This window comes from Zalophus californianus, chromosome 11, assembly GCF_009762305.2.
Source record: "Zalophus californianus isolate mZalCal1 chromosome 11, mZalCal1.pri.v2, whole genome shotgun sequence".
In the NCBI taxonomy this organism is placed as follows: Eukaryota; Metazoa; Chordata; class Mammalia; order Carnivora; family Otariidae; genus Zalophus; species Zalophus californianus.
Genome location: NC_045605.1, coordinates 38,503,647 through 38,526,737, shown reverse-complemented (window position 1 = coordinate 38,526,737; position 23,091 = coordinate 38,503,647). Strand labels below are relative to the sequence as shown.

The window sequence follows — 23,091 nt, the reverse complement described above, 5'->3', positions numbered from 1 at the left end:
AGAGTTCTGGAGAAGGAAATGTTTTGAGGGAAACAATAAAATCCACTTTAAAAATGCTCAGCAGGTTGACTTATTGCAGAAAGCACATCCAGGTGGAATATCTAAATAGACAGTTGGAAATGTGGGAGTTTTCCTTCAAAAGAAAGCTTAGGGCTGAACAGTTTGACATGGAAGTCATCCACGGTCCCATATCATTTTCCAATTACCCATAAAAAGTGGAATATAAGCACCTGTATGTAGTTATATAGTCTCACTTGAAAAGCAAACGGGAAAATAGAAATAAGCATTCATTTATTCAATGAATATTTATTGAACATCTTCTATGTACTAGGCCCTGAACTGTGCTCTGGAGACTCAGTGATGAGGGAGGGACACCGATTCAGCCCTCATAGAGGTTGCTGTAGCTCATTTTTAGGAACACTCCTACATCTTCAGGGCTTCTTAATAATTATTTTGTGGTAGGGGCCTGGGTGGCACAGTCGGTTAAGTGGCCAACTCTTGGTTTCCACTCAGGTTGTGATCTCAGGGTCGTGAGATCGAGCCCCACATGGGGCTCCATGCTCAGCATGGAGTCTGCTTGAGATTCTCTCTCTCTCTCTCCCTCTGCCCCACCCTTCACAAATAAATAAATGAATCTTAAAAAAAATATTTTGTGGTCAACAGTCTTTTCACAATGACTTTCTTACAAGCATATAGTCTTTATTGTTAAATTATTTAAAGGCTCCTCTAATTCAGTTTATTTTTCTTTCAGGATACCTATAGCGGTTTGATGGGTCCTCTGATTATTTGCAGAGAAGGAGTGTTGAATGAGAAGGGAAGAAGAAGCGATGTTGATTATGAATTCGTTCTCTTGTTTTTGGTATTTAATGAGAATGAATCCTGGTATCTGGATGACAATATAAAGAAGTATCTCAATAAAGATCCACGACATTTTAGGCACACTGACGACTTTGAAGAGAGCAACAAAATGCATGGTATAAGACCTGTGTTGATACAAGCTCATAGAAATTCCTATGACTGTAGGAGGTCCCCAGCCTCCTTCTCCGAACCCTTCCCCATTCCCAGGGGCACCTGCACTAAAGAAAGTCCTCTAAAACTTTCCTTCAGAGGGAATGAGCTAAGCCATTGGTTGGCTGCCAGCAAGGTCCAGTGCAACTTTGGATCAATTGTTTGGGGAGCTCTATCTCTGAAGCCTGGGATCCCTAAACTATAAGACTGTAAAGTAATTCTTAAAAAATGAATTATCACTTATGGGTATATTTCTATAAGAATACATCTATAACCTCTAGCTAATCAAATTTAAGGGTCTGGTTTAACTGACACTGGGACATGAAATACCATCACCAAATTTCTGTTTTAATGTGTCTATGTTATTTATTTAATTCTATAGAATTTAAGGTAGGAGTAATATGTTCTAATTGACACACCCATACTCTCTCACCAAGTGGGAGTAATATGTTCTAATTGACACACCCATACTCTCTCACCAAGATCTACTTCTGACCAAAATATACAAAAAGATAGGCCTTGCCCAAGGTCACAAAGTTAAGTATTGCTAACATTGATTAGAATATGTAGGCTGATTCTGACTCAGCTATTCTTTCCCCTACAATTTTGCTTCCCCCATACTTCCCTTGGTACGCTCTCTATTTTTAATAAATGTAACTCATTTGGTTGTGGTACAATGCACAGAATAAAAAGTTAGTAGAAAGCAGGGTGAGAGTCCCCATCAGGTCAAACCAGCTTGAGTTTGCTTTGGTCATTTTAAGAGCATGGGCTCAGCCCGTGTGAAGCTTTCCTTCTTTTGGCAATCCAGCCTGCTTAGGAACTTGCCCCAAACTAGTTCTCAGAAAGTGAAGTATTAAGGGAATATATTCTGATTCATTCAGTTTTGACTTATATGATCTTGATTCTCTGTGCTTTAGTTCACTCATCTATATAGGATGGTATAAATAATGGCTGCTTCAGAAATGAGCCTGTAACCCACTCCATAAAGAGAATGTGCCAAATCAGCAAGCAGACAAACACCACACACTATTATCCAAGATGTAGTTTAAAAAAAAACAAAAACAAAAACAACTGTGACTTTTCTGGCTTTCTTTTATAAGGATTTCTTAGTAACCTGGATTTTGGGTCTAGAATGGTAGGGACATTGGTGTGAGTAAGATGGTTACATGTTTATCAGGTAGATGAAAATACTGGTAACCTAAAGATCTTGAACCATTTCTAAAACCAGATTGAGTAATGATCACTAATCAAAGACTATTTTCTTTTCAACCTTTTAGCTATCAATGGAAAGATTTTTGGGAATCTCCATGGCCTTATCATGAATGAGGATACGATGACAAACTGGTATCTCTTGGGAATGGGAAGTGAAGTGGACATACATACCATCCATTATCATGCTGAGAGCTTTCTTTTCAAAGTAAGTATTAGAATATGCTTTAGCCATCAGGGAAATTCAAATCAAAACCACATTGAGATACCACCTTACACCAGTTGGGATGGCAAAAATTGAGAAGGTAAGAAACAACAAATGTTGGAGAGGTTGTGGAGAAAGGGGAACCCTCTTACACTGTTGGTGGGAATGCAAGTTGGTACAGCCACTTTGGAAAACAGTGTGGAGGTGCCTCAAAAAATTAAAAATAGAGCTACCCTATGACCCAGCAATTGCACTACTGGGTATTTACAGATACAGATGTAGTGAAAGGAAGGGCCATATGCACCCCAGTGTTCATAGTGGCAATGTCCACAATAGCCAAACTGTGGAAAGAGCCGAGATGCCCTTCAACAGATGAATGGATAAAGAAGATGTGGTTCATATATACAATGGAATAGTACTCAGCCATCAAAATGATGAATACCCAACTTTTGCATCAACATGAATGGGACTGGAGGAGATTATGCTAAGTGAAATAAGTCAAGCAGAGAAACTCAATTATCATATGGTTTCACTTATTTGTGGAACATAAGGAATAACATGGAGGACATTAGGAGAAGGAAGGGGAAAGTGAAGAGGTGGGGAATTAGAGAGGGAGATAAACCATGAGAGTCTATGGACTCTGAGAAACAAACAATTCTAGAGGGGAGGGGGTGGGGGGATGGGTTAGTCTGGTGATGGGTATTAAAGAGGGCAGGTATTGTGTGGAGCACTGGGGGTTCCACGCAAACAATGAATCATGGAATACTACATCAAAAACTAATGATGTAATGTATGGTGATTAACAAAAATAAAAAATAAAAATAACTAATGATGTGTGGTGACTAACATAACATAATAATAAAAAAAGGAATATGCTTTGGGGAAGACTTTTTGAACTAAAAGATTCAATGTATGTTCACTGTGAACAAAGATGGCTTGTGAGGTTCATATTAGAAAATGGAACAGAATAATGTGATTATACCCTTCCCCTGGTAGATATTTCTTAATATGTATATATGTATATATATATATATTTTTTGTTGTTGTTGTTGTTGTGCTTGTGAGAAACTCTCCAAGCCTCAGATGAGAGTTTTCTCATCAGTTGTATGGGGATAATTTTTACCACTCTGGATTATGCTGTTAATACTGTATATGAAAGCACCTGTAGTAGTTTGTTTCTTTTCCTTAACCTTCCCCTTTTCTTTTACTTTCCTTCTATTTGCTTTCTTTTCTATGTCATTAGCTAACAGAATAGCCCTATCCAGTAAAGGAGATACCTCAAGCTCTGGCTTGGGCTCCAAAACTTATCTTGCTTTTTTTTTTGCCCTACTGAGCTGGGCTGGGTTTTTTGTTGTTATTGGGTTTTTTTTTGCCCTACTGAGCTGGGCTGGACCATGTGTGGCCTTCTGCCTGTCTAGCATCAAGCTGTTCCATCTCGGTGGCACTGGCTATACAGAATTACCCTGGGGAGCTGTTTAAGAAACAGACTGCCAGGCCCCACCCTGGTCCTGAGGAATCAGAATCTCAGGAATAAGGTCTAAATAGGCCATCATCCGGGGCGCCTGGGTGGCTCAGTCAATGAAGTGTTTGACTTCAGCTCAGGACATGATCTTGGAGTCTTGGGATCAAGCCCCGCTTCGGGCTCTGTGCTCAGCAGGGAATCTGCTTCTCCCTCCCCTTCTCCCTCTGCAGCTCCCCCTGCTCATGCTCTCTCTCCCTCTCAAATAAATAAATCAAATCTTTAAAAATAAATAAATAAATAGGCCATCATCCCAAGTGCTTAGTGAAGTCTATAAGAAAAAAGAATAGAAAAGAATAATCACATCTAATCTGTGGAAGTAGCTGCATTGGTCCTTTTCCAGTTATACAGCAATAAATAGTAACTTTAATAAAATGCCTAATGTTTCCCCCCTGTATATTTATTTAACATAGTTGAAGACACCAAGGACTAGCCTACAATGACTACAGTTTTACATATTAAATGGCTATGCCGCTTTTCAGAACTTGGCTTTTTCAACTCACATCTTTAAAAATATATTAAAAATTTATAAAATTCAATAAAATTATAAAAATCATTCTATACACCTGTACAATTATTTGGTATACATATTATATAAACTTTAAAATTATAGTACAGTTGATATTGAGTAAAATTCCCTCTGTTTAGTGTGTAGTTCTGTTTTGGGAAGCACACATGATAGTGTAAACAATACTGATTAACATCCCCATCACTCCCTCAAATGTCCTTGTTGCACTTTCTAGAGTCAGCTACTTCCTCATCCTTAACCCGTGGCAACCACTGATATATTTTCTGTCTCCATAGTTTTGCCTTTCCTGAAATGTCATATAAATGGAATCATACCATCTACAGCATTTTGAAACTGGCTTGTTTCACTTAGTGTAGGCATTTGAATTGCATCCATCTTGTGTGTATCAGTACTTTGTTTCATTCAGTTGTTGAGTAGTATTCCAGTGTATTAATATACTGCAGTTTGTTAATCCATTTTCCCATCAAGGGGCATTTGGGTTCTTTCTGGGTTTTAGTTATTACAAATAAAGTCATTGTAAAGATCGGTATACATATTTTCCTGTGAACATAAGTTTTCTTTTCCCTTGAGAAAATACCTAGGAGTTGGATTGCCAGACCATGTCATAAGTGTATGCTTAACTTCATAATAAACTGCCCAAGTATTTTCCACAGAGGCAGTACCACTTTTGCATTCCCACCAGAAAGCATGAGAACATCACCTATTCCACACCCATATCAACACTTGGTATCTTCCATTTTTATTTTATTGTTTCTTTGCCATCTTATTAAGTATGTACTGGTAGCTCATTGTTTTTTATTTACATTTTCTGAATCGCTAATGATATTGAGTATCTTTTCATGTGCTTATTTACCATCTGCCATCTGTAAATCTTGGGTGAAGTGTCCAAATTTTATGCCCATTTTTAAATTTTGTTCATTTTCGTATTGTTGAGTTTGAGGGCTTTCTGCATACAAATATTTTACCAGCTACAGGATTGCAAATATTTGCTCCCAGTCTGTGGCTTATCTTTTTATTTCCTTAATGTTATCTTTCAAAGAACAGAAAAATCTTCATTCAGATGAAGTACAGTTATTCATTTTTTTCTTTTATGCATCATGCTTTTGGTGTCATATCTGAGAAATCTTTGCCTAACTCAAGGTCACAAGGATTTTCTTCGAGCTGTTTTATAGTTCTAGGTGTTCTATTTAGGCCTCTGATCCATTTTAACTTTCATATATGGTTCAGGGTTTATTTTTTGCATATGGAAGCAGTCATCCCATCACCATTCATTGAAAAGTCTACCCTTTCTCCCACTGTGTCGAAATCACATTGATCGTGTATATGTGGGTTCATTTCTGGGATGTCTGTACTGTTACAGTGATCTATGTATCTGTCCTTTCTTGAGTACTATCCTGTCTTGATTACTTTAGCATGATAGTAAGTCTTTAAATCTGGTGGTGGTTGTTTTAGCTATTCTAGATCTTTGCCTTGCCATATAAATTTTAGAAATAAATTGATTTCTTGTTGACTTCTATTAAGAAATCCTGCTAGGATTTGTATTGGAATTGCTTTGAATTTGTATATTGGTTTGAGGAGAATTGATATCTTAACAATATTAAGTCTTCCAACTCATGAACATGGTATAGCTCTCTATATATTTAGATTTGCTTTGATTTTTTTCATCAGTGTTTTGTACTTTCAGTATACAGATCTTTTTTTAAATTTTATTTTATTTAAATTCAATTAGCCAATATATAGTACATCAATAGTTTTTGGTGTAGTGTTCAAGAATCATTAGTTGCATATAACACCCAGTGCTGATCACATCATGTGCCATCCTTAATGCCCATCACCCAGTTACCACATCCCCCCCACCTACCTCCCTTTCCACACCCCTCAGTTTGTTTCCTGGAGTCAAGAGTCTCTCATGGTTTGTCTCCCTTTCTGATTTCTTTTCATTCAGTTTTCCCTCCCTTCCCCTATGATCCTCTGCACTATTTCTTATATTCTACATATGAGTGAAACCATATGATAATTGTGTTTCTCTGATTGACTTATTTCACTTAGCATAATACCCTCCAGTTCCATCCATGTCAATGTCAATTGTAGGTATTCATCCTTTCTGATGGCTGAGTAATATTCCATTGTATATATGAACCACATCTTCTTTATCCATTCATCTGTTGAAGGCTATCTCAGCTCCTTCCACAGTTTGGCTATTGTGGATATTGCTGCTATGAACATTGGGGTGCAATGCCCCTTCTTTTCACTACATCTGTATCTATGGGTAAATGGCCAGCAGTGCAAATCCTGGGTCATAGGGTAGCTCTATTTTTAACTTCTTGAGGAACCTCGATACTGTTTTCCAGAGTGGCTTCACCAGCTTGCATTCCCACCAACAGTGTAAGAGGGTTCCCCTTTCTCCATATCCTTGCCAACATTTGTTGTTCCCTGTCTTGTTAATTTTAGCCATTCTAACTGGTGTGAGGTGGTATCTCACTGTGGTTTTGATTTGGATTTCCCTGATGCTGAGTGATGTAGAGCATTTTTTCATGTGTCTGTTGGCCATTTGTATGTCTTCTTTGGAGAAGTGTCTGTTCATGTCTTCTACCCATTTCTTGACTGGATTCTTTGTTTTTTGGATGTTGAGAAGTTTTTTTATAGATCTTGGATACCAGCCCTTATCTGTTATGTCATTTGCAATTATCTTCTCCCATTCTGTCAGTTGCCTTTTAGTTTTGTTGACTGTTTCCTTTGCTGTGCAGAAGTTTTTATATTGATGAAGTCCCAGTAGTTCATTTTTGCTTTTGTTTCTCTTGCCTTTCGAGACGTGTCTTGCAAGAAGTTGCTGCAGCTGAGGTCAAAGAGGTTACTGACTGTGTTCTCCTCTAGGATTTTGATGGATTCCTGTCTCACATTTAGGTCTTTCATTCATTTTGAGTTTATCTTTGTATATGGTGTAAGAGAATGGTCCAGTCTCATTCTTCTGCCTGTGGCTGTCCAATTTTCCCAGCACCATTTATTGAAGGGACTGTCTTTTTTCCACTGGATATTCTTTCCTGCTTTATCAAATATTAGTTGACCATAGAGTTAAGGGGCCATTTCTGAGCTCTCTATTCTGTTCCACTGATCTATGTGTCTATTTTTGTGCCAGTACCATGCTGTCTTGATGATCACAGCTTTGTAATACAGCTTGAAGTCAGGCATTGTGTGGGCCCCCAGCTTTGGTTTTCTTTTTCAACATTCCCCTGGCTATTCAGGGTCTTTTCTGGTTCTATACAAATTTTAGGATTGTTTGTTCCAGCTCTGTGAAAAATGTCGATGGTATTTTGATAGGGGTTGCATTGAATGTGTAGATTGCTCTGGGTAGCATAGATGTTTTAACAATGTTTGTTCTTCCAATCCATGTGCATAGAATGTTTTTCCATCTCAGCATACAGACCTTGCCTATATTTTGTTGGATTATTACCTAAGTAATATCATAGGTTTTGGTGATAGTGTAAGTTGTATTGTCTTTATTTCAATTTCTAATTGTTCATTGTCAATATATAGAAATATAATTGATTTTTGTGTAATTGATCTTGTATCCTACAATTATACTAAATAGTTCTAGTAGCTTTTTTGTAGATTTTTGGGGTGATGGTTTCCTACAATGACAATTTTCTGTGAATTGAGATGGTTTTATTTTTTCATTCCATCCTTATATCTTTTATTTCTTTTCTTGCCTTATTGTACTGGCTAGGACCTCTAGTATTTGTTGTATGTGAACAGTGAAAGGGAATATCCTTGCCTTAGTCTTAGGGGGAAGTACTCAGTTATTCATAACTGAATATAAAGTTAGCTGTAGGTTTTTTGTAATCCCTATTAATAAGTGGAAGAAGTTTCTTTCTATTCTTAGTTTGCTGATGATTTTTATCATGAACAGATGTTAAATTCTATCAAATGCTTTTTCTGAATCTATTGAGATGATCACATTTTTATTCTTTAGTTCGTCGATAATTTTTTTTTTTTTTTAGTGTATTGGTGATTTACATAGATTGATTTTCAAATATTGAATGAATTTTCAGTCTCAGGATAAATCATACTTTGTCACAGTGCATTATCCTTTTTATATATTGCTGGATTCAATTTGCTAGTATTTTTTTAAGGATTTTACATTTATGTTCATGAAAAATATTAGTTGTAGCTTTCTCTTCTCATAAAGTATTAGGGTAATGCATAGGTAAATTATTAGGGTATCAGGGTAATGCTTACCTCATAAAATGAGTTGGAAGTGGTCTGTTCTCTTCTATTTTCTGGTAGGGTTTGTTTAGTGTTGGTATTATTTCTTCTTTAAATGTTGGTAGAATTTGCCAATGAAGCCATCTGGACCTGGAGTTTTAATTTATTGGAAAGTCGGAAAATCTTAATATAGTTCCAGTTTCTTTAGTAGATAATCTGAATAGTGATCTTAGGAAGTTTTCATCTTAAGGAATTTGTCCATACCATCTAAGTTTTAGAATCCACAGTTATTCATAATATTCCTTTATTATCCTTTTCAATGTCTATAAGGTCTTAGTGATGTCCCCTCTTTCATTCCTAATATTTGTAACTTGTGTCTTTTTTTTTTCTTGGTCAGTTTGTCTAAGGGTTTTTATTAGTTATTTATTGTTTTATAACAAATTACTCCAAAACTTAGTGGCCTAAAACAATAAACTCACAGTTTTTCTAGGTCAGAAATCTGGGAGTAGTTTTGCTAGTTGGTTCTGACTCAGCATTTCTCATGAGGCTATAGTCAAGATGTCAGCTGGACCTGCAGTCATTAGGTTTGACTGGGACTGGAAAATCCACATCCAAACTCACTCAAAGGGCTATTGACTGAAAGCTTCAGTTCTTCACCACATGGGTATGGCATGGGAGCTGACTTCCCCCAGGGTGAGTGATCCAAGAGAAGAGAGCAAGAGAGAATCTAAGTCTTTGGGAAGTAGAATGCCATCACTCCTGCCATATGCTATTGGTCTCATATACCAACTCTCATACAATGTGGAAGGGGACTACAAAGATTATGAAGAGCAGGAGGCAGGGATCATTGCAGGCCATTGTGGAGGATGGTTACCACAAGGTTTATCAATCTTATGGACCTGTTCAAAGAGCCAGTTTTTGTTTTCTTTGATTTATCTCTATTATTTTTCTACTCTCAGTTTCATTGATTTCTGCTCTTATCTTTATTACCTTCTTTCTGCAGATAGATAAATCTTACCGAGAAGACGTGTATGATCTTTTTCCTGGGACATTCCAAACCATTGAACTGTTTGCAGATCACCCAGGGACATGGCTGTTACACTGTCATGTGTCTGATCACATCCATGCTGGCATGGAGACAACGTACACAGTCCTTCGGAACATAGGTACTGTTTTCTGTCAGCAATGATGGGTGATAGCACCAGGCTTCCCATAAGCCCTGAAAAGAGGGGGCTCAAGAGCCCCCCCCAAGGGCTCAGAGTCAAGTAAGAGAGGCAGACATAAACAGTAACTACAATAGAATATGATACATGCTAACATAGAGTGCAGAGTACAGGGCCCAGTGGCAGCAGTAGGAGGTAATGGTTAACAGTGTGGGGATATGAGCAAACATTCTAGAGGCTATAATGCTTCAGATGGATCTTAATGGGTTAGCAGAAGCTTGAAAGGTAGATGGGGGTAAGGACAGCATGTGTATGGGTATGAAGTAGAACAGTGAGAATTTAAGAAAGACCTGCAGATACAAATGGGATAAAGTCCTCATTGGTAAAATGACGTAACCCTTGAAATAACTCATGTATGAAAAGAATCTACTTCTGTTGTTTATAAAACAATCAACTTGTCATCTTTGTCCAGACAACAGGATCCCTTACTCCACCAAGTCTCCGTCTGGAGGAGCGTCCCGCCCAGCCACAGTGCCCTCCAATGGTAACGATACCCTCCTGGAATCCCGCATGTGAATGGTCAGCGTTCACTCCCTAGGGAAAGGCAGAGGACTGACATCTTACTTTTCTTTTCACAGAAGAACCTGGCAAGGAGCAGCTCTATTTCTTTGGGAAGAATCTGGGTCCTAGGGCAGCCAAAGCAGCCTTGGTCATCCTCTTCATCACTGGACTCCTCCTCCTGATCTCCACAGTAATTCTCTCCATCAGACTGCAGTCTGCAAGGAAGCAGGTTGCATACCGGGAAGTCCAGTCCTGCGCACTCCCCACGGATGCTCTGTGAACCAGCTGGTCTTCCTCGGCAAGGAAACTGGACAAGGCATCATTCATCAAGAAAGGTTTACATTATATCCTGGATCAGGCTCTGATCCTTCAGAACACAACCAAAGCAATTTGCTTTTACTTATTTATTTTTTAATGGGCTGTGAATAATCCTCAGGTATAAAATACAGAAAGAAGAACAGGTGTGTCTGAGAAAAACACAGTCTGTTCTCTGAATGAATTTGCTGAGGTGGGGAAACCTTCTGAAAGATATCTTTATTTTCCTTTTTTTTTTTTTTTTTTTTGGAATTCTTAGATTAGACGGTGCTTCCTCAGCTAACTGTCCAAGTTTCCAGATGGACGACTTTGAGAGTTATACTGCCTCAGACACCTATCTGGAATGGCTCTGATTTTTCAACACTGTTATGTAAGATGTTTCCCTTAGTCGTTCCAGGGAAAATAACTTTCTGAGGAGTTCATGGAAATGTCTAAATCAGTATCTGCTGAAGGAATTTGACCAAATGAAGTTTTTGGAGCTTTAGCCAGCTCTCCTGGCCTTTTCCACTTTAATATAAATAGCCTGTGCCCCGTTTGCTACAGAAGGCGAAGTTACCAGCATAAAAAAAATTCCTGCTGTTTTTATGCAAACCGGTAGAGATACTTTAATGTTTACAACTCACTTCATGTTCTATGTTTTTATAATGTTTCCATGGCAACGTTTTTTCTTTTCCCCAAAAATCATCTAGAGAATTTGATTTGTATTTTAGAACGTGGAAGGCCGGAAGCTATAAAAGAGCAGGATAGGTTCTCCCGTTGTGAGGCAGAGACTCCCCAAAAGTTTAGTGGGAGCTCCTGTATGAGGGAGGCTTTGCAGGAGGTGAATCTGGACTTGAGCTTGGAGTCTGATTTTTCATTCACCTAGCAGGATCTTTCCAAGTCTGCATCTTCTAGGAAATAAAAACAGTCTCATCACGTGAGCAACACCAGGAAGAATTCATCAGTGCAGCTGACTGGTGGGGAGAAGAGATCTCACAAAATTCTCGATTCCATGCCTCTTAAAGACAGCCCTTTGTGGTAGGAGGGGGAAAAAAAAAAGAGAAAAGGCTAGAAAAGAGAGAATCTGAGTGGCAAGTTTTAAATCGTTAAATCGGCTTTGAAGACAGGCATTACAGTTTTCAAGGCTCAAATGTAAAAATAAAGTATCGGACTACTAAACTCAACCCATTACAAGGCGATCCATACTCTCTGTATACATGCCTAAACATTAGGTTAAGATTGATAAAAGCAACTTTGCTTATTACTAGACTGAGAAATTGCCCTTAACTCAGGGCAAGATGCCCTGCGATGCCAATGTCAATGCCAGATGAGTGATATCAGTACATCTGCCTTAGCAGATCGTTTGGATGTCCAGATGAACAAGTAGGACCTAAAAAAATAACTCTGGTGGAGGGACCTTTCATACTTTCTCATCTTCATCTTGGTGAGGGGAAATGGGTAATTTGATAGAAGTTATGGTATTACATAAACCAGGATGCGAATGCTAATAGTTCTGTTCTTAGTTTGCTCGAATGTCATATCAAACAGTGTACCCAAAGGATTTTGAATTCCAGCCTGCTAACCACTGATAATGTGATTTTGTAGTATGTGCTCTACGGTTTTCATACATGTGTAGGCTGTATAATTTCATAATAATAATTATGATAAATGCCTTATTTATAACTCACCTAGACAACAAATTATTTACTTTTTTCCTTTTCTCTTAGTCTATTTTTTTAATGAAAATGAAACCATAAAGTAGTTTGATTACACCATTTCTCTTTTTAATAAAGTTTCACAGATTATAAGATGGCTCTTTGCATTTTTTTCACTATTACCTAATCACTAGACCTAGGGCAGGGGCTTGGTTAAAGGAGAATTGTCTTTTAGATATTTAGCAACTATCCTCGTTATACCCGCTAAAGGAAATGAAACAAAATAACAATACGTCTCCCAAAGCATATGACTCTCCTCAAACATTATTTCCTCAAATGTACCATACTTCTTTCTCTGCCTCAGTCCTTTGAGAAAATCAATTACAATTAGATACATCTCCTGTCACAATGGAAGAAGTGTCCCTGCTCCTAGCAGAGCAGTCTCTTACTTGGCTCTGGACTAACCCTTCTTGCTCTCTCAAGGACTTCATTCCCTCAGTGTTCAGCTTTGTCTAGTGCATGAAGTCATCAGCAGCACCCACCATTAAAAAACAAACAAACAGAGGGCTGTGGTCCTTAACTTCATAACCCTCTCTAACCCAGTTTCTCTGTTCCATTCAGAGCAGAACTTTTTGCCTGTACCACCTCACCTCATGAATTCCTTACCCCATTCCAGTGACTTCCAGTCCAGTGTGCCTTGCTCCCACCTGCCAGTCTGCTGTTGTCAAAATCAACAACCATGATGCCATTTCCTGTGGCTTCTTCCCCATCTTGATCTCACTCAACCTATCCACAACTGACAGCTCCTTCCTTCAAAACACCTCGCAGTCCGTTAGCTCTTCAGCATGACCCCTTGCCAGCCTTCCTTCTTCGGTTGTTCTTCCGTCTCTTGCTAGTTCCTTCTCTCCCATCTAACTTAAGTGTTGGCATGCCTCAGAGCTTGGCACTGGGCCCTCTTCTCTCTTTTGCCCTCTGGGGTAGGCTGAATAATGTCCCCAAAGATTTTGTGTCCTTATCCCTGAACCTGTTACTTTATATGGCAAAAAGGACTTTGCAAGTATGATTAAGTGAAGGATCCTGAGACAGACTACTCAGGTTGTCCATAAATAGACAGTGCCCTTCTAAAAGAGAGGCAGAGGGAGCCTCTGAAGAAGGCCATGTGACAACTGAAGTAGGACACTATGCCATGGCTTTGGAGATGGAGGAAGGGGCCACAAGCCAGGGAATGCTGCTCTAAAACCTGGAAAAGGCAAGGGAACAGATTTTCCCCCAGAGCCTCCAGAAGGAGCTTGACCCTACGGGCATCATGTATTCCATTGAACATGATTTTGGATTTAAGAGTTCCAGAACTGTTAGAGAATACACGGGAGCCATCAAGTTTGTGGTCATTTTTTTACAGCCCTCTTCATACCTTATTTCATCTATTTCACTTTTAATTATATCCAAACTCCTTACATTGGTCTCGGGCCCAGCCTGATTTGGCCCGTGCCCACCTCTCCGACTTCATCTCCAACTCTTCTCTTCTCTAGCTTTGATCAGTTCTTGTGTCCTGCTAGTTCTTTTCTGCCTCAGGACCTTTGCACATGCTGCTTTCTGTGCCTGGAGTACTCTTCCTCTCCAGCACTCTCATCCCCCTTCCTACCTTTCCTAGCTCATCTGTAAGCTCCCCAGACTGCCCTCTGTTATTTCCTATCTTCACTGTTTTCCTTTGTAGCTCTTATCACAAGACATGACCATTTTATCCTTCTGGTGGTTTGATTTTCTTCTGCCTCTTTGTCTGCAATATAGGCTTCATGGAAGCCTGACCTTTTTTTGTTCATCGCTGCATCCCCAGCACAGACCACAGTGCAGATATGTAATAGTTGCTCAGCAAATATTACTTGAATGAATGTATAAGCAGAATAGACAGTGTTGTGGGCTGGACTATTCTGACTTCGACCATTTCGGTTGCAAAAAGTCTCATATTCAAATGTCAAATGCCAAGGGCCTGAAACAAACAACAGATTCTGGGACAGTGGCTGTGAGGTCCACAGCTGCTTTGGCTTCCTGCTAATAAATGACACTGGGCAGGGAGGACATGGGAGGAGCATGTATTACTCAATCCCTAAATGCACTTTACAATTAGGAAAAAAAGGTCATCAAAAGTAAGGAAGGAGAGGCTAAGAAACTGTCACAGCTAAGAGGAGCTAAGGAGACATGATAACTAAACACAATGTGGCATCCTAGATGGGATCCTAGAACAGAAAACAAAAGGATACGACATAAACATTAAGGAGACATGAATAAGCTAGATTTTAATATTAATGAAATTATGTATTAATTAATGTATTAATGTAATCTGATCAACCATCAGATTTTGTATATTTAGGAGACAGGAGCAAGTGAATTTGGAAATTGGTTATGGCAGCTGGGAGAAATGGAAGCGTTCAAGATGGTGCTGGAGGCTTCTGGCTTGGGTATATGAGTGGATGGTGGTGCATTTAGTCAGACAGGGAAGACTGGAGTTCAGCTGGAGAGGAAGATGACTGCTGGCCTGGCCATTATGAGTCCGAAGTCCTGTGAGCCATTCCAGTGCAGAGATGTGTAAGCTGTCGGATGGGAGTGTTCAGGGATCAAGATGGAGACAGGTCTGAGGGCCTCGAGGGCAGACGGAGGAGGCTAGCCTGGGCTCGCCCAGGTACAAAGGGCAGAGAAGGCAGCACAGCCCAAGGAGCCCTCCAGCTTAAAGGTCCTGTCGGCCGCACACGTTGCCGGCTGGAGCATCTCCTCCTGTTTCTCATGCTCCACTTCCTTTAAGTGGTTCAGAAGCAGCTGTCTGCAGCCCCCAATGCCACCCACCCGCGGGGAGCCCGGGGCCGGCTCCCGCACCAAGCCTCGGCCGACTGGGAAGGCCAGAGGAAAAGCGCCGATCGGGCAGCGATAATTGAAGTGTGAGAGTCTGGCGCACGCAGGGCTCTCCAGAGACCTCGCGCCTCCACTCACGCAAGCTCCTGGAAGGGTCCACAGTCCCCTCTTCTACACCATTCGATTGGCTTTTGTGGCAGCCGTTGCCCTTTGAAGCGTTCGCAGCTCCTTTTAAGCCGATTCCGCCCCATAGAACAGTTGGGAGTGGGGCGTAAAGGGGGACCCTCCTGTCTACGCGGTGAGAGGTCGCTTTCAGAAATGATTTCAAAAAATCCCGGTCGAGGAACTGGGGAGGCTGAGGCCGAAGGGGGGCGCGAGTACCACCGAAGTACCGCTCGGTGGGAAGGTCCCCCTGCAGAGGTGGATCCCGGGGTCCCTGCACGCTGCCGCGCCCACCCCGCCCGCGTCAGCGCGGTTTCCGGCAATTCCACGCGCCCGGGTTCTCGCGCTCGCCCAGGGTTCCGGAAGAGCGCGGCTGGGCGTGCGGAGCGCGCGGGCGGGCCGGGGGGCGGCTTCGGGGCCCGGGGCGGGGCGAAAGGGGTCGCGGGAACGCCTGGTTTTAGCGCCTGCGGACGCGCGCGAGGCGGGGGAGCGCCGGGCGGCGCGCGCAGCCCCGGGACCTGTACGCGGTGAGCGCGCGGGGGCGGGCCTGCGCCCAGCCGGCGGCGGACGAGCGAGCGCGAGAGCTCCTGCGCCCGGGCGCACGGCGGGAGCGGCGGTGGTGCTGTGGCTCGCCAGGAGCCGGGAGCCCCGACACACAAAGGCTGGTGGGATGCGTGAGCAACCCGGGAGCCGGGAAAGGGAAAGGGAAAGCGAAAGCCGCGGGCACGGCAGGTGACGGCGAAGGCGCCGCGCAGTCCTCCCGACGCCGGCGGTACCCGGGCCTGCCCTCCTGGGCCTGTCGGCCCGAATCCGGCGCGCCGCAGCCATGGCTATCGCCCACCTGGCCACCGAGTACGTGTTCTCGGACTTCTTGCTGAAGGAGCCCTCGGAGCCCAAGTTCAAGGGGCTGCGGCTGGAGCTGGCCGTGGATAAGATGGTCACGTGCATCGCCGTGGGTCTGCCCCTGCTGCTCATCTCGCTGGCCTTCGCGCAGGAAATCTCGATCGGTAAGGCCCGGTTCGGAGGGGCAGGGTGGGGCCGGCCGGCGTGAGCCGACGTTATCCGAGGTGCCCGGGTCTGGTGGGAAGTGATTTTATTGCGCGCCCCGGGAAGCCCACTCGGCTGCGATGGGCGTGAACGTCGGGAAGAAAGGCGAGCCCCGGTTTTATGGCCTGAAGTATTCTTTGCCCACGTGGTTCATTTTATACGCCTGTGGATCCTGCCTGCATCCCTACTGCTCAGTTCTTCTGTCTCCTCCTCACGGATCCTGAGTGTGGCGTAGCGTTTGTGTCCGCCTCTTAGGACCGGCGCCCTTGCCATCAGATTTGTCGAAAACAGTGGTCTCCTATTCCCTCCCCCCACCCCTACATTTGTGTAATTACCTACAGAGAAGTTCCTGAGTGGCTGAGCGGAGGATTGAAGAAAAGTACTCTATGAAATGTGTTCTCCCTTCATCACCTTACATTGAGTTGATGCTGAGACTAGTTCTGCGGGGTTGTGAATGATGGGAAATGATTGCACTTGGCGGGTATTAGAGGGATACCAGAATCCTCCACCCGGACAGTCTTGTTATGAATGTGGGATGAACAAGTCCCCTTCATGTAGACTATTGTTTACTCATAATAACACTTCCAAGGTGCGAAAGTGTTTGGGGCAGGATCACGTGGCTAATAAGACTCGGCTTCCTCATCAGCTGTTCTGACTTACAGCACAGGAGAGGATGTTTATGAGTCAACAGGACAGCTAGAGCCTGTTCACTAGGGGGGAGAAGAGAGGCCGGTGGGGCTAGACCTTGGGGAAAGCTTATATGAGAAATTGTGCTGGCGCTGAGCCCTGGAGCAAGCGTGGGTGGGATTTGGATAAGCAGAGGTGAGACCTTTGCTAAGATTTTGAGATCGCAGAGAATGTTACATGTTCCTGGAAGGAGAGAGATAGTGACTGTCCCCCACTGAGGCAGGAGAGTTAGTCACAGTTCTTGGGATATGAGCATGAATATGGGTCCAGTCCGTCAGAACAGAGGAGTACAGACTTGATGCTTTTAAAAGTGCAAAGTTATTGTTTGAGCAGAGGATGGACCATTACTTAATAAACCTGATGGTAGCATGGAGGGTCTAGGGTCAAGGACGGGAATTGGAGCTAGGGAGGCCAGATGCCAGACGATGGGGCATTAACTGAGGTCTTGTGCGTACGTGGCGGCCAAGATTTGAAGGGAAAGGATGGGAGATGATTTCTAAGAGATCAAGGAACAATAAGCAGCCCCTGGGTACCTAGTTTTTAATAGGTCATGAAGGGCAGATATTGACCAGAGTTGTTAGAAAGGCTGCAGATCTGAGTGACTGGAAAATGGTGGTGCACTCGGAGGGGAGAAGCAGAGGGAGGAGAGAGAATCTCAAGCAGACGCCCCACTGAGCGCGGAGCCCAGTGTGGGGCCCGATCTCGACCCTGAGATCACCACCTGAGCCGAAATCAAGAGTCGGAGGCCTGAGCCACCCAAGCGCCCTGAGAATGGTGGTATTCTTGATGGGAATAGTGAAGTTGCAGGAGGCGTAGGTTAAAAAAGGGTTATGGTGAGCTTGATTTTGTGATCTACAGCACTAAGTTGTTCAACTTGGCAGGAAGTTGCCAAATTCATTGTGGAAAATAAGTGATCAGTTTTTTTGTCTTTGGGCAGGCAGAGTCATGGGGTTTCCTTCGGCCTTCCAGATGACCAGGAGTTGGGACTTCCAGTAGAAAGGAAAACCACCAAGTAGCTTAGGTCCTGGAGAGTTGATGCTCCCCCATCAGCAGATGTTCCTTGAGTACCAGCTGTGGGCTGGAGCCAGTGCTAGGCACCATGGCCCAGGAATAAATGAGGCATGGTCCTCGTCGTGGAGAAGCAGCAGTCTTGGGCATCTGATGCCAGGAAGAGGGAGCTGGTTACCCTCCGTGATCAAACTTAACATCTACCCCGCATAGTAGAGGGATTCTGGAGGCAGAAGCACTCTTGACACATTCAAGTTGATGGGCTGCCGGAGAGGCATTTGGTTGGCATTGGGAATGGGTTTATCCAGCAGGAGTCTGAGCTTATGCTATGTGCAGAGAGCACAGCTGTGCGTTGAGTGGGACACGAAAGGAGTTTGAGGCATGGTCTTCTTCCCACCCTGCGAGAGTTTACCACCCATCTGGGTACTAGGACAGATGCGCTGACGGGTGACATTCAGCAGCATGTGGTTCAGTGACAAGACAGTGTCACCCAGCAGGTAGAGGTTGGCAGGGACTTGGGTGATGCTGTGGAGCAGACTCCCCTTCTTCTCAAGTGCTTCAGGACTTCTGAGGGGAGGGCATGCATGTAGGATGACCCCAGCTGCACTGGGGAAGACCTGTCAGCTTGAGTACTCATTAGATAATGCCAGAAAGAAAGATATTAGGGAGGAGAAGAGAGGTACATAAATTAATGCATGGAGTCAGTACAATGGAGTCATGTCAGGGAGCATTAAATTTTGTGCAGTTTCAGCTTTTGTGTGAAAGCAAGAACAAGCCGAGCGATTAAGGAGGATAACAGTGGAGAGAGAGAGTGATTTTAAATGGAGCAGGCACCCACCACTCCAATCAGGAGCACTGCCCCTGAATGAGTGTGAGATGGGCCTGCACACTTAAAACATGGCTTCATCCTCCTTCTCATAAGTACGCCCCACCTTGCTGGTGCCTGGAATATTCTTTCATGGTTGTACTTTGCACATTGCATTATAACTTGTTCATGTGGCCTCCTTACTTACGAGATACTTCTATTGATCACTAGAAGCTGGTGTCCTGTACGGCACATGGAAGCCCCTCTATAAGGTTTGTTGAGTGAATGAAAGGTGACAGGTTTTGGCATCATCAGACGTCTGTTGATCCCAGTGTGCATGATGCTGTTCTTGGCAGCGGGGCATCGGGACACTTGTAAGACATAGACCCTGCCCCTTGGAAGATGGTTGAGCAGAGAAGAGGGTCATAACCTCATCACACAGGATTCATGGAATCTGGGCGGGGTCAGAGGTGTGCAGCCGGGTGCAGTAGAAAGCAGAGGGAGGGGTTGCTTCTGACTCGGGGTAACAGCCCCGGGCTCAGGGCAGGGAATGGTTGAAACTGAACTCTGAAGAAGGGTTCCAGATGTACGGAGCAGTGCGAGCCAAAGCAGGGAGGTGTGGGATGCTGTGTGGCTGTGGGAGCTTTAGGGGCAGACACGGTCAGGAGAAGGGGGAAAGTGGGAGTCAGGTCAGTCCAGAGGGGCTCATAGGGAAGAGGGTGCAGTAAATCTCACTGCTTTCCCATTGGTGTTGGTGTGTGTATATGCAGTGTGAAAATCACCTTTAATGGCTACAGATACCAATTTTCCTCTCTTCCTCTTACATTGATAACCTGGTATACATAAAAATTTGTTGATCGTGTTAGGAAATCCTCTTAAGCCTAAAATACATTTTGTTTTCCAGTTTCTGAAAACTCATTTTCCATTAACTAGTATTCTATAAAAATAGGATCCAAGTTGTAACTGGGTGACAATTTTTGCTTTAAGGAAACATTTTCTTTTAAGGAAAATGTTCTCCTAAGTCTGAAATTTTGCACAGACTTCTTAGAATTAAAAAAGTATACGTGTACGGGAGCAGAGTGGAAGATTGGAGAATGTCCTCATGATAAAACCTATTGGGCTTTATAGTAAAGGCTTCTCCGTAGTCTTTGGCCCATTTTCTCACTAGTTCAGCCCACTGGGCTTCTCTTAGAAAAGAGGGACAGACTCTTCCCAGGCCACAGAGACCTGCCAGTGGGGCAGTGGCATGGCGGGGCGGGGGTGGTGGCTGCAGGCAGAGTCCGTGCACAGAGATTCTCAGCAGATATGGCCCGGCGTGGTGGGCGCTGGTGTGGGGCTCCTGGCACTTGGGGGGCATTGCTGTGGGACTGGGGAGCAAAAAGGGGGCCCTGCCTTGCTGTCTGCCCACAGGTTATGGGTCATTGTAGAAGTGATGAGGTGCAGAAGAGCAGAGACGGGCAGGTGCCCCTGGTCAAGGTCAAGGGAACTCTGGTAGCCTTTGTAGCAGCCTGGGGCAGGGACTGCTTATTGATCCTGACGGCCCTGCGATGGGGAGAATTACAAGCAGAAACAGTCTGGAGGGATTTGCTAGGGGACTTTCTTAACCCCCACATTTTTGCTGGGAGCATTTGGAAGGCTTTTGGAAAGTGAGCTAACTGACTTGAACTGATGTAAGAATTAAAATACGCACCTGGCCTGGTGAGGCCTGATACTTCTACTCAGCCCGCCTAGAACACTCCAGGCCCGGCTCCCCAGGGGGCAAGTTGGGTATGGAGAAGAAAACAACAACCCAATTTTGCATTAACTGGCACAGAGCAGAAGTTTCAGTGTCATCGTGACTGGGCCAGGAAGACTGGGATGGGGGCCAGAGAAAGGGAATTGATGCTCTGTTTTCCCAGCCCCCCCTTTTTCTCTCCCCTTGCCTCCTCTCATGCCTTGTGCACAAGTGCTCAATAAAAATATGGTGAGGGAAATGCTGGAGCACATTAAGGACTCTCTGGAGTCCTCCCTTGGACTGTGACTGGGGAGCGCAGGCATTGCGGGAATGGGAAGCATGGAAGAAGGGAAGCCAGGTCCAGATGCTAAGGTCAGGCCAAAGGTTGCAGTCTCCAGTTCCCACCCATTGTTTGGAATTCACCAGCTGGAGGCAAGGGGTTCCGGGTACGGAGAGGGAGACTTCCCAGTCGCTGGGCTGCGTGTGTCATTTAAGAACACAAGTCATGTCCAGTCATAGATTCCTTCCTGACGTCTGTCCCCGATAATAGCATTCACGGAGACAGGTCATCATGGGAGGGAGCCAAGTTGTCCCACTTGACTTAGAAGGGTAGGTTATATTCCAAGTACCTCAGATTCCCTTTTGCAGTGTTTTGTGGCGAGGAGGGAGCTGTGTTTGTAGTGTTGAAGGGATCTACTATGGAGGGCGGATGAATGTCATTCCCTGTGGCTTGCCATCGTGGGAGCTGCAGGGGGACAAAGTTCTGTGCCACAGAAGGACCCTCATTTGAATACACCTGCCCCCAGAGAGAGATTAGGAACTAGGTGGGTGGCATCTCTGTTTTGAATACAAATATAAGTAGGGGCGCCTGGGTGGCTGAGTCCGTTAAGCTCAGAGTTGTGAGTTCAAGCCCCACATTGGGCTCCACGCTGGGGGTGGAGCCTACTTAAAAAACAAACAAAAAGAATACAAGCGTTAGTAGACTGCCCGGCCTTTAAGCTCTGAGATTTTAAGAGGGTTTATCCAAACTATTGAATAAATAGATGCCCTAAGTGTGCTACCTTTCAACATGAGTGGGATTCATGTTCTTGGAGTCTTCTGACAGGGTCTGCTGTGCCCTTGGCTCAGGGCTGTACAGGGCCTGATGCTGAGGGAGTGCTCCTGAGGATTTGCTTCTCCCGTGCACTGACCTGGCATGTCAGGAGGCCCTGGACAGGAGAGCCCCTGTCTCCTGCCAGGATGCTTCTTGCCCTGAGCTGGCGTGGCTGGACCGGATGAGCAGCGGGGCAGCTGGCGGACCCCCGGGAAAGGGTGTTTCGTCTGCCCTGGGAGCCTTCGCTCCCCGCGGCCCGCCCCCCCCCCCCCCCCAGGGAGCACCCACAGGTCTGGGTTAGCTCCGCTCCGCAGCTAGTTTTACAGGGCAGGTGTTAGCCTCTCCCCCTCCTCCCTGCATAGCCGAAGGACAGGTGACAACTGCAGCTGCTTCCAATCCTATTAGCATAGAGTCCCCGTTGTGTTTCCTGCACTTGGGAGAGGCTGCTGATGCGTACAATTTTTCTGGTTTTTTTTTTCTTTTTTACTCTTGTATTTTTATTGTACAAATAGTACCTACATACATTCTGATGATAAATGATGCATAAGCCTCCTTCATCACGTGCTAGAGGTAACCACCATGGACGTTTGGTACAGCCTTAAAGTCCCCTTTCTCTCATTAGTACACCATGTGTACACATTCTTTTAAAAACAAATTGAGTCATACGCAGTGGTTTGCTTTTTCCCACTTAGGATGTTTTGGAGAGCGTTCCATGTTAGTATGTAGGCATTACTTCACTGTTTTTTTTAATTGAAGTATAATTAACTTACAGTGTTTATTAGTCTCAGGTGTACACTATAATGATTGAGCACTTCCATACATTACTCACCCCTTCGCCCATCCCCTCACCCACCTCCCCTCTGGCAACCACCAGTTTGTTCCCTGTATTTAAGCGTGTATTTTGTTTGTCTGTCTCCTTTTTTTTTTTTGTTTCTTAAATCCCACATATGAATGAAATCGTAGGGTATTTGTCTTTCTCTAGCTCCGTCCATGTTCTTGCGGAGCATAGTATGTTCTCACCATAATTCATCTAAGCACTCTCTCGGTGATGCATATTTAGGTTCTTTCAAACTTTCTACTATTACACACAAGGCTTGTTTGTACAGAAGTCTTTGTAAATGCTCCCCTCCTCTCAACATTGAAAGGAAAGAAGAAACCAGTATCAGTTTCCAGGATGAAATCATTTTCCAGGATAGTTTTGCATTCCTGAGTTCTTACTGCAAGTAAGTACAAGAAAAAAAAAAAACCTACCGTGTATACCCTCCACCACTAACTCCCTCTAAATGTTACTCTATAAGAAGATTGGAAGAGACATTTTGATGTGCTTTCAGTTTTAAGAAAGATTAGCCTCTTCCCAGAAGAAAATTACAACATTCAAACAATAC

At 43.8% G+C, this 23,091-nt stretch overlaps 2 protein-coding genes across 2 annotated transcripts in view; both read left to right on the top strand.

The window, feature by feature from the left end:
- Positions 1 to 10,677, top strand: part of HEPHL1 (hephaestin like 1) — a 92,564-nt gene extending 81,887 nt beyond the window's left edge. The window contains exons 16-20 of the mRNA XM_027580503.2: positions 752 to 974; positions 2,286 to 2,425; positions 9,677 to 9,839; positions 10,309 to 10,380; positions 10,475 to 10,677. Coding sequence (XP_027436304.1) covers positions 752 to 974; positions 2,286 to 2,425; positions 9,677 to 9,839; positions 10,309 to 10,380; positions 10,475 to 10,677 — 801 coding nt within the window. The remainder of the gene's footprint in view (positions 1 to 751; positions 975 to 2,285; positions 2,426 to 9,676; positions 9,840 to 10,308; positions 10,381 to 10,474) is intronic.
- Positions 10,678 to 15,914: 5,237 nt separating this feature from the next.
- The window catches only part of PANX1 (pannexin 1), a 46,566-nt gene continuing 39,389 nt past the window's right edge, over positions 15,915 to 23,091 (top strand). Inside the window, exon 1 of the mRNA XM_027580381.2 lies at positions 15,915 to 16,359. Coding sequence (XP_027436182.1) covers positions 16,179 to 16,359 — 181 coding nt within the window. The 5' untranslated portion in view covers positions 15,915 to 16,178. The remainder of the gene's footprint in view (positions 16,360 to 23,091) is intronic.